This window comes from Hemicordylus capensis, chromosome 5, assembly GCF_027244095.1.
Source record: "Hemicordylus capensis ecotype Gifberg chromosome 5, rHemCap1.1.pri, whole genome shotgun sequence".
Classification (NCBI taxonomy): domain Eukaryota; kingdom Metazoa; phylum Chordata; class Lepidosauria; order Squamata; family Cordylidae; genus Hemicordylus; species Hemicordylus capensis.
The window spans coordinates 220,857,996-220,870,039 of record NC_069661.1 but is presented as its reverse complement, the minus strand read 5'-3'; the positions used below and the strand labels follow the sequence as shown (position 1 = coordinate 220,870,039).

The window sequence follows — 12,044 nt, the reverse complement described above, 5'->3', positions numbered from 1 at the left end:
TCTCAGCCTAACCAACTTCACAGGGTTGTTGTGAGGAGAAACTTAACATGTACACTGCTCTGGGCTCCTTGGAGGAGAAGAGTAGAATATAAATGTTAAAAATATATATTTAACATACTTATATCCCATTTTTTAGTAAAGTATGTCACCCCACTCTTTCATCTCCAGAGAGCCCTGCTGTGAGTTCTATTTCTTGGTGTGACGCATACAAGAGTGATAAACACAGCCTCTCTTCCTCTCTTTAGATGATGTATCATCGTATTTGTGGACGCATCCAGAGGCGTAACTATAGGGGGGGCAGGGGGGGCATGTGCCCCGGGCGCCATCTTTTCTGGTCACGTGGGGGGCGCCGCCATGACCAAATCTTTTTAAAAATTTTTTAATTTTTTTGTTAATACAAATGTTTCCTGCTCAGTGCAGCAGTGCTGCAGCAGTCAAGGAAGCACATCGGTGCCCCCTTCCCCACGAGCGGTCCCTTCCGCGCCACCTGCACCCCCCCCCCCATTGCTTTGCTGGCGCCTGGTGGCCAGTCAGTGGCCTGGCTTGGTGGCGGCGGCGGCGGGCGCTTGTGAGGAAAAACCTAAGTATAATGTAGTATGTTGGGGGGGCGGGGGGGGGCACCATTTCAGTGCTTGCCCCGGGTGCCCTTTTCCCTAGTTACGCCTCTGGACGCATCAACCACATTTAGGGAGGCTTGCAGTGATAATGTTTAACTAAATTACAAGAGGGGCATTTCTTAATGAGCCAAAATGGAAGATCAACCCTCAGATTTTCCATTACAGAAAATGAACATGACAAGGGGCTCAGCATATGACAAGTATATGGATAGGCAATACAGACTTTGGATTCACAGGTAAAACCGAGTGTTTACAATTCTGTGTAAAACACAACCACCCACACAAGTCATTCAGCATATGGCTGTCTCAAATATGCCCTTCTCGATGAACCTGGTTTAGAATATAATATCTTATCAACCCAAACTAGTAAACATTTGTGCTGTGCTTAGAAGTGTCTGAAGGCAAATGATGCACACTGCTCCTTTCGAACTGCCTGGAGGGAGTTGTTTGCAGCACATCCATCTCTTTGCCTCCAGGGTGTGTACGTGTGCCCGCGCACGTGCAAAGTGTGTGTGGAGGGCAGACTCCTTTACATGAAGCAGAGTCCTGTACTACCCCAGTAAGGGCTGGGAAGGCACATGGGGAGGTGTGCACAGAGAGCACTGGGAGGTGTAGTTCTTTACCCATAGTGCTCTATGGGGAAGGCCCTTTAAAGGGTTACACCTCCCAATATTCCCCATGTACAACTCCCAGCACATCTCCCCAGCCATCGCTGGGGCAGTACAGGGCTCTGCTTCCCATTAAAGAGATCCTCCACACAAGAAATGCAGTGCAGTGCAGTGCTGTGCAGGGTGCGCTGGGTGCTGTCTCACATGGTTCCAAGGGGGTGGTGTGCATTATTCAGCTTTGGATGTTTTGAAACACAGTTCTAGTAAAACAGCACTTTCTGTTTTGCATTTCTATGCTGCCTTGCATTTCAGATTTTGCTTCCTAAATATTCACTTCCCTCCACCCAGCATTCCTAGGAAGCAAAAAATAACATTTTATGAGGACTGAACTAAAACAGAAACATTAGGACACTTGACTGACTCTTAGGAAAGAGCAGAGCTAACAATTCAAACCCTCTGCCTTCATCATTATTTTAGCCATTTGTGAATGCTTTTGCACTAGCAGCAATGCACAGACTTCCAAGTCAACATCCATTATTATATTTTGTCCATGAGATTAAAGCCCATATTCTTCATTTCAGACCAACTCTGAGAACCCAATATAGTTCAATGGCAAAAACTGAAATATGTAGACTGCCATAATTAAATGTTATTTAGGTGAAATAGCAATTTTTAATATAACAGACAGCCAAATAAGAGCATTCTTTCTCGGTTGTATTCAGTTAAGGCTAAAGCAAACACAGATAGGGAGAATTATTAGGTTGGGGAAACCCTACCATGGTAGAAAGAACTGGACTTTACTGTTCTGGCCCTGAGAGGTTATGACATTTTCCCAAGTCCTTGGGAAAATGTAGTGGTGGGAAGTGGGGAGAGACAAGGACTGAGAGAAATGCAGATGCCAGACCTGCATGTTTATTTGGTCACTTGCTAAATACCCCCAGATTTTAAAAGCTGTTTGGAGATTTGGTGAGAGAAGTTGCAGGACAGGAAACTGTTTTTAAAAATGGGGTGTGTGGGGGGAGACAGATGCACATCACCACTTGTGCATCTGTATCATCCTGCCAGCGTGGAATCTGTCAATTTATAGTGGAAACTTACCTGTGGATTGATTTTCACCAAATTAAACAGTAAATAGCAAGGCCAATTTTTCATAAAGGAGTCTCCTAAATTTAGACTCGTTGGTCTATAATTAACATCTGAAGTAAGTCTTCTTCCCTGCCCCCTCAAACAAGTTCCAGTATGGTTAAATAGCTACTAGGTTGTCTCCTACATTTTGAAGGGCAAATCAGGCAGTTTACTTTAACGTCTGCACACACCACAGATAAAACAAAACAAAACTTCGGAAACATTTTTGTACAAAACTTTCTATTATACTGAAATCCCAGGAAAAAGAACATAACTCCATGCCTATCATTTATTCTCCCATATCCACCTTGTTCATTATTAGCACCAGCATTCCTTCTTACCGTTTGCATACGGTGTGACCATCTTTTTATTAGTCATCACTCGTGCTGTGGCATTATTAACCTAAAAGTAAAAAAGGGAAAGGGAGGAGAGGGAAGCAAGCGCAAGACTTTAGAGAAAACAGTGAAAGTCTCTTTGATCACTGTTATTTTTAACTAGTTTTAAAATGCAACACATTTTAATTTACTTTTACAAGTTGCCATTAAATTAAATATTAAAACTGTAAACAGATCTAATTCTGGCATTTAAATTATGCATTAAAGGCCAAAAAGAGTAGATTTTCTCAGGCATCCCTGCCACCTTTGATTGAATAAGGTATTAGTGGCTCACTGATCCAAAGGGCAAAAACTCCACTATTGCTACTTTTTCAATATCAAGATTGACTGGTATGAAGCAGTGAACAAAAACCACCGTTTATCTTTTTTTTAGTAGCCTCTCACTGAACTGCAGTGGCCTACTAATATTACAGAGAATACAGCTATTTGCAGGGGGAGGAGGAGAGCGTGGAGCCCAGGTGCCTTGGATTAATTCCCTCTACCCCTCAAGAGTTTTGGCTTCCTAAGGAAGGCTGGCTCACATCCCAGCTTCAGGATGTCCTGAGTTACTGATGGATCCATCCCCAATTGCTGACTTTGGGGGTAGGGGCTATCACAACCCAATTTGGAAAATTTAAAAGGTGTCTCTGGATTTCTGAGTGTCCTCCACCCTCATTACTGAGCTCCAAACATTCTAAGCATTACAACAAGTGAGAGTTACAGCAGAGATGGTGCTGGTGGAGTACAGGCGGGGTGGCCAAGCTAATTGCTGCAGCCCTGTGTCAGACACAGCCTCAGAACTCTTGCAAGGAGGGTGAAGACTGACCTAGAAGCAGCTGACTTTTCAACATCCTGGGTCATAATGGAAGACAAATTCAACAGTGCCAATTTCAAGACCAAATGAACTAAGAGAAGCTTTGTCGATGCCCTCTGATGGGTAATAGGAGGCTGGGCCTGGGCAGAAGAGAAGGGAGCCTGGAATCTCACTACTCTAGTTGTAGCCCCCAATCAACATAAACATTACACATTTAAAAAGAAAGAATGGGAAACAACAATGGTGAGACTGAGAACATGCTGTTAAAACACACGTAAAAAAGAAAAAACAACAACAACAAGAACAACCAACTAATGGGGCTAGGGAGGGGAAGTAGGGGGAGAGAAGGTCTCACAGACAATCATTAAGATGGAGCGAGTGCCTGAAATCAGCTGCTACGGCAGAGTGCAACACAAGCACTTAGAGGTAAAATGGCCAAAACCAATCAGAAACCACCAGCCAGCAAAGAGCTGACATTTAACTGAGTGAAGAAAAAATGGGAAGGGGAGAAAGGAGAAAGAGAGAACAATCACAGGTCTGGAGAGAGGCAGAGCAAGGAAGAAAGCAGGGCAGAAGAGAGTGGGGATGGGTATTATGAGTGCATTAATAAAACCAGCCAAACTGGAGTTCAGTAACTCTGAGTAAGATGTGCAAGGGAAATCACCAGGAAGTCAGTAATCAAACAGCTCAGACTGATACAAAACGGTATGTACATCCAAAGTCCAGGCGGCATTACTCAACAGCATTGAAAATAAAAAGGGGGGGGAGGGGAAAAGGAAAGGGTGGGACAACAAGTCAAATCACATTTTGTAGTGTTAATGTGAAATGGCAGATGGATTTTTTCTTTCTTAATTTTGTTTTGCATTAAAAAAAAGAAAAGAAATAAGCTTCTCCTCTAGCACTTTGGTTTCACTTACCGCCAACTCGTACCATCGCCAGCATTGTGTATAGTTACCATGGAAAGAGTGAGTCAAGTGAAGGGCCCTAAACACTAAACCATTGAAAAGGGAAATAAAACAAAAAACAAAACAAAAAACAAAACAAAAAAGCAAAATATGCAGACATCTTACTCAAAACGGCGGCTTTTACGTTTTTCCCCCTATATTTAGTACTTTCTTTTTCTTAAAAAGATTGGGAGAAGGAAAAAGGGGCCAGTTAGCCTTCTATATGAGGGAACAGAAAATTACAAATCAGTTGCCTTTCCTGTCACACCAGCTAGCCACAATTATCAAATGCTGTACTCACTGAAATAGTTAATTTTGAGTGAATATTTATTTAATGAAGCTATACAGAAATGGTCTTTGAACAGTCCAAATCAATTTCTTCCTGCTCTCACTACCCATTCCCACCATTAATATCATGTCTCCCTCATATGGAGAACTGGCCTCTGAGGAAAGGGCAGATACTGGCTGGCCCCCTTCTTTTTCGTTAGACACCAAGTTAGAAATTGGACAGTACTCTTTTTGTTAGTTTTGATCAGGCTTGGCAATAGGAAGTCAGAGCCTCATAACTGAAGCAAAGGAAAATCAAGATAGCAGAAGGGCGAAAATTTGGAGTGGGTTGGAAACAAACTCAAGATAAAGGAAAAAAGAATAAGAAAAAAATACCTAAAGTAACAAAACATATATAGATATATATTTGGGTGGGGGTGTTGTTTTTATACACCTCAGTGCAGGAGTGGGGAGTGAAAAACACAGAGACACAAACACACATACACACGCACGCACGCACATACACACAAGACAGGAATCCAAATGTGAAATAAGTGAGGCAAGACACAAAAAAATAAACAAAAGAATAAATATAAAGAAGAAATTGAATTACTGAAGACATGCACCTCGATTTTACGGCCCTCTACCACGGTGCCGTGTAATTTCTCCCTGGCCCTGTCTGCATCAGCACTATTCTCGAAAGTTACGAACCCGAATCCCTGCATGCAGTGGGAGAAGGGGGGAAAACATGCACATCGTTATATATTGAAATATTGATATCTAGATAAATAGAGAAAAAAATATCACAGTATGAAATCAACATCAGCACAACTTAGCAATACTCTCCTAGAGTCACATTTTTGGTTCATGCATGTTTCATGAAAGAAATTCAATTTAAAAAAAAGAAGAAGTTGTAATCAGATTAAAAATAATAATAAAACATAAAGCAATTGAGGCCAGACCAAAAAAAAGTACAGTTACTCGAGACAATTTTGAAAAGTAATCTAGCTCCTTGTCTGACGGAGTGAAATTTGTTAAATCCTAGAAAGAAACCCCTTGCCACCCAGATTAATTCAATGCATATTTATATAAGTATATATATAGGATATACTTTGAACACATTGCTACAAATAAGGGGGTATGGTAACAGGAATGCCTGCATTCTATTTCTGGGTCAGAAAGTCACACCCCCTGCAGCAGCTGTGAGGCAACCATCGCTCTGGCCTATCTTTCACTACTTCTCACAAAACTAGGTGATACCACCCATTCTTAAGGACAGGCTGTGAGACTTTATATAAAGGAAACTACTAACTATTCCTAACAGAGGAACAGATACCAGGCATACAATAGAGAAATACGGTCTGCTATTATACAATGCACTTTATCAGTATTTCCCATGCTTTTCAAACCTGGGAACCATCTTCTATTCCAGCCTACCACACAGGACCTACTTTTATAATTCGGTTTCCCCCATCTCGCTTTCTCTATCTGCCTTCTCCTGATCCCTTCTCGTATCATTTCCCCCCACTTTGCTTAACAAAATCCTTAAGCAGTAGCAACAAAATGAGGGTGGAGGTGCTGCTGGTGCAACCCACATGTGGGTTGTGACCCATCAGTTGGAAGACCAATACCTTATACAGCAGACCTCCTTCTTCATCATGAGTGCTTCTGGGTGCTACCAATATATAAACTGAAAACAATCAGTATATACATGGGGATCAACACAAACATAGTATTAGGAGAGGTGGTTTATAAAGTTACTGTGTTGAGGGCTAGTTTTCCTTTACTGAAAACTGTATCGTGGGTATTGGTAAGAAAGTTAACAAGGTGCAGTGGTAGGAGTGTCATACTTTGGATGGGGAGAGCCACATTCTCACAGCCTAACCTAACTGGTTGTGGTGATAAGATTACGGGAGACAATGTAGACTACCCTGAACTCCTTGGAGGAAAAGCAGGATATAAATGTAATAAATACAGGGGTGAGGTGGTGTGCCTCAGGGTTAGACTACTGGGGCACCATCAGGGTGGCAAGATGGCCCCCTGTCGCTGCCATCAAAGCAGTTCTTTGGAAATGATCTGGCCCTTGCAAGCTTCACAAGGAGCGCCTCTCCTCACAATCCATGCAAAACTTGTAAGCAGTATGAAGAGATGAGAGGAGGCTGCTGGTGTGATACTACTTTAGGGGGAGAAAGTGCTCTGAAAGCTTTGGGGCCTGCAAGATTGGGTAAGCTCTTTCAGAAGGACATTCTTAAGTTCTTGGTACAGAATACTTTTTGTAGAATCTAGTGACCCAAGTTCACAATTAACTACCTTTTATAACATTCTTCATCCCTTCCCTTGAAAATAACATCTTCAGTGAACTCTACAAACACTGGGCAACTCATGACAGACAACCCAAACAGAAAACAGAAAATCCAGCGCACACAGTACTTGTGGGATAGTGAAAAGCTTACGCCCAAACAGATTCTCATTACAGAACCTATGAGAGCACTTTAAAATGATGACCGACTTTTTACTTTTCTCTGGTGAAAAATGAAGACAGTGCTCAGGCCACTGTACCTCTACTGTGTCATAAGAATGTTTGCAGAGCTGACATATTTTTCTTGAAAAATAATGCAGGCTTACATATCTTGCCTAGTTACCTAGGTTTCTGTTTAACATCAATGGTTCAGAACTACTAACACATATGTTCTTCTTCCTGTTTGTGGGGTGCTAGTAGTAGCAAATAATAAGGATATTATATGATAGTACTGTAGTAGCAAAGAGGATAATATGGATTCTTACATACTGCTGCATATCAAACCTAACTGTAAAATGTTCATGATGATCTTTGTCTAGCTATTTGTTGAAGCAAATGTCGAAATTATAGTGAAATGAGCATTTGATGCTACTATGAATATTTATTTGTATATTGCTTATCAACAGAAGTTCTGAAACTGATTTACATAGTGAAATAAATAAGAGAAATTTATTTATTCATAGCTTTGTTGAAGCTAAGTGGCAATAGACATTAGTATCTGGATGGGAGCTTCATATAGCCTGTTTTGAGCTTTTGAAAGGAAAAATGAAGTAAAACAAATCCTCAGAGCTGCTTGTCAGATGGTACAATTTTCCACTTTTAATTAATTAATTTTGTTCTCTTAGCTGGGTCCCTGTGAAAGTACCAAACTACAGCTTTCCCTCATAGTCTCCTCCATAGTTTTTAACTTTCCTGGGGAGGCTGCAATAGGAAGTGCCCCCACCACTCTACTGAACCAATGCTCTTGCAGCCATATTTTGTCCTACTGGACCAAAGACATGGAAGCGTTAGCTGCTACCGACAACTGCTGACATCCAAAGCAATGGAGAGCTTGTGGAATGAGCAAACTTGCACTAGTGCAAGATGTTCGCTTAGTTGCACTAAGAAGGGGGATTGCACAAGAGCTCTATTGTGAAAATTACGTTATAGGCTGTTGTGCAAACGTTTCCGTTAAAACAAATGAGGTGTGCCGCAGCTACGCAACTGCAAGCAAACATGAACAGTAGTCTGAAGCACAGGTACACTTGTGCACTAGCACTCGCAAGTGCTCCATTGCTCTGAATATCAGTCATTGTTTTTGCTATTTGGAGTACAACTAGGAAAATAAGATTCCATTACATTGCTAGCTGAGGGAATCTGCATCTTCCCGTTTCAGATCTCCTAAGTGCAGGGCTACATAACTTCAGCCGTCCTGCAGATGTTGGCCTGCAACTCCTGTCACCCCTAACTATTGGCTACTGTGGCTGGGGATGATGGGAGATATAGTTCAATAACAGGTAGAGGGCTGAAGTTGTGAATACCTACACACGCCTTACTAATTTAATTACACATTTTTGCCCAATGAAATAAGTGCCTGAAAAGGCACTGTATGGATTATTGCACATTGTTGCAAAGCAAGAAATACTGTGAAGTTCCGAGATGGCAAGAGCCAAAGATGTCATTCTGCCTTGTCGATAAAGCACATTGTATCATTGCACAGTGACAGGAGATCTGTGACAGGGATGCAGGTATCTCTTTATGTGTCATTAGTTCAATTTCACCATTAAAATCAAGTGTGAAAAATGGAGACACTGTGCTATGCAACCCTTCCTGTATGGACAGGTCAAAGGGACAGTTCAGATTATTCAACAGAGCACAGCCTGAACTCTCCTGAGCCCACATGCTCCCACCTTCCTCCTCTGCTTGTGCCTCAACAACCTGGTTAGATAAAATACCAATTCCATATACTGCCTGGATCCAGAGCTATTGTTTAACTATGGTTTATAAACCATAGTTAAACTCCTCCTCCAAGTTTGGATGGGCTGCAGAACTGTTGTTTCTCCTAAATGCAACATGTATATAACATAGCTGAGCAGATAGCATACTGGCTTAGGAGGGTCTGGAAGCCTTGTTTTCAACCAAAAAACCCATATAATTTTGAGCCCTCTTAACAAGCCTACTATCTTTTTCCATTTAACCTACCTCACAGTGCTGTTGTGAGGAACAAATTAGAGAATCTTGTGTATAGTATCATGAGCTCCTTGAAGCAAGATTAACATACAAATGTGATAAACAGATGCATATACTCATCTTTGATAAAGTTCTTCCATTATAATTGTTTTAATTTTTTAAAAAAACTCATTTGGCCATAACACACAAAAAGTAACACTAAAGAATATATGCCCCTAAAAATATGTGAGCTTTTCAACATTAAACCCCCCTGCAAATTTTGGAGATCAAGTAATGGAAGGGAGCATGTCTAATACAGATTACATACATTTCCTTAGAGTTAACTTGTATTTTATTCATCTAAACATACTCTCATTATATTAAAGCAAAATTAAAGCTGAACATTTATTGACTAAAAAAGGGTCAGACAAAGGAAGGCAGAACCTCTAGATCTATTATTATTTCTTGTTTGCACAGTCAGACAGGTGTTATTGACTGGTTTGTTTTATCCAAACATCGAGTCCTTCCCAAGGACCTGGGATGGCTGAATTTTATTGTCAATTGTTATAGATATCGTCGCAGAATATATACTGTTCCCTATTGTTATTAATTCGATTTCTATACCGCCCTTCCAAAAATGGCTCAGGGCGGTTTACACAGAGAAATAATAAATAAATAAGATGGCTCCCTGTCCCCAAAGGGCTTACATTCTAAAAAAACACACAAGATAGACACCAGCAACAGTCACTGGAGGTACTGTGCTGGGGGTGAATAGGGCCAGTTACTCTCCCCCTGCTAAATAAAAGAGAATCACCACGGTAAAAGGTGCCTCTTTCCCCAGTTAGCAGGGGAAAGTTATGGTGTCTAGCAACATTATAACCATCCTTACTATTTTTAAATGGATCCTGATGATCTCCAGGCTAAACTGTCCATTCCTACTTCAATAGCTTTGCCACTGACTTGAAATCAAGTCATGTGTATTATCTAGCCTATGTAATTACCAATTACTAATACTCAACATAAATTTCCCTTAGAAGTTGGAACTATCTGCAGCCCAGGGGCACTCAGTTTTCTTTGAGGAGCTGTTCATGAGCCCTGAAGGGACCGAGTAACTATTACCCTTTTAGTCTGGCCTCAGATTCTGCAATAAATAACAAGCAACAGGATGAGCAGTGTAAAAATAATAATTATACAGAGTTTATTTGTAAAATGTTTCCATCTCTGAAGAATGAGAAAGAAAATTTACCATGTAACTGTAAAGGGAGAAATCAAAAGCAGACGATTCTCCTGGGTGTGGCCAGAACACAGAAATTAAGGAAAAAATAAAAAAATAAAAAATAATAATAATAAAAACAAAAACCAAAAGAAATTAAACCGAGCCCCTTGAAATCCATGCATTGTTAACCCATGGTTTTTTGTTTTGTTTTGGGGTCCCCCACATGTTTAAAACATTGACCCTCAGAAGCAGCATCTTTATCTTATGGTGTTGGGACAGACTTTCCATAATTTTTAATATATCTATATACTGTATATAGAAACACACTTTAAAGCCTCAGTCAACATCCAGAATCCTGGACAAATTAATGGGGAGGAGGGATTAATTCCAGGCATTAGGGTTACTTGCTTCCAAAGCCTATTTGCATCTTTTACCATCCTTTATGATCCATCTGAGATGAGTGACAGGAATCAAGTTTCAGGGGAGAAAAATCTCTATTATTGCTTAGAGTGAGGACTCCATCCCCCAAGATCTGCTGGGAAAATGCTGTGGAATTTCCATTTGAGCCTATTCTGTACTAATTTAAAAAGAGGTTTCAAAGTCCTTATATTAGAGCGATGGAAACCATTATGAGTACATACTGAAATTTAAGACAAAGTTGCTTCAGTTTAAAGTAAAATGACATGTGAATGGCACAAAGTTAAACAAATTTGCTTTTGCTGCTTGAACAGCATTTAGAGTCATTTAGAACTAACTTTAGCAGTTCACACAGGACTAAAATCTGCAAGTAAGGAAGTTGGGAGGAGGACTTTATCACATCTACTTAAGGGGCTGTTCTGACCAAGCTAAAATACAACTTGGAGGTATGAACAGGACTAGTTCCACCACTGCACTGACCCAGCTAAAGGCTTATGAGCAATACAGTGCAAGATCACTTGTTTGCTTATGATAATGATGAGGTACTAGGGGAAAACATAACAAATATGTACTTGAAAGAGAAGCATTACTCTTAAGTGTGAACACTCTATGCACACATACACTACCTGGCTACACCAAATTAATACCAGTAATTAATACAAAGTGGTGTGAAGAATTATGATTTGATGCATGCAGCAAGATTCAAGAAGGCAACTGGATAATCTGCTCAGTCTGGATGAGTCTTATTTTATGAGTATGAGAACCCAGATTATGGGGGAAAGAGCAACCATGCTACAGCAGCCAGTATTAATGGGCCCTAAGTTACTTTAGCAAGGATAAGCTAGAAGTAAATAATGCATCCCTACTAGTCATTCTCCTCTGAACACAACAATGCACAATGAACAACCTGTGAATATTCTAAGCAGTTGTCCAAGTCAAATTATAGTTAGGTTTGCCATATACTTTTCACATCCATAGTTTTAGTTCCAATGTGCACATACACAAAAGGGCTCTGGAGTGTATACAGATCCTCACACAGGTCATGAGAAGGGTAGACCATATGCTTCACAAGCTGCTATCAAAAGTGGCACTAAGGATGCCCTTTTTTGGTCTCTCGTGCACTTTTTAATCAGCATGTAACAAACAAGATATGATGTTTCAAAGTCAGACTATTCTGTGCACAGTTACCAGGGGAAGTGCAGGTCCTTCCTGACC

General features: G+C 40.7%; 1 protein-coding gene across 9 annotated transcripts in view; it reads right to left on the bottom strand.

The window, feature by feature from the left end:
- Positions 1-12,044, bottom strand: part of RBFOX2 (RNA binding fox-1 homolog 2) — a 290,850-nt gene that overhangs the window by 35,322 nt on the left and 243,484 nt on the right. For 7 of the 9 annotated variants that reach the window (XR_008308092.1, XM_053253469.1, XM_053253468.1 and 4 more), the window contains 2 exons: positions 5,376-5,468; positions 2,692-2,752 (listed from right to left, as the gene is read on the bottom strand). Coding sequence is in view for 8 of the 9 variants with exons in the window: in XM_053253469.1 (XP_053109444.1) it covers positions 2,692-2,752; positions 5,376-5,468 (154 nt within the window). In the remaining variant the exon portion in view is untranslated. The remainder of the gene's footprint in view (positions 1-2,691; positions 2,753-5,375; positions 5,469-12,044) is intronic. The other 2 variants (XM_053253472.1, XM_053253471.1) reach the window with 1 other exon arrangement.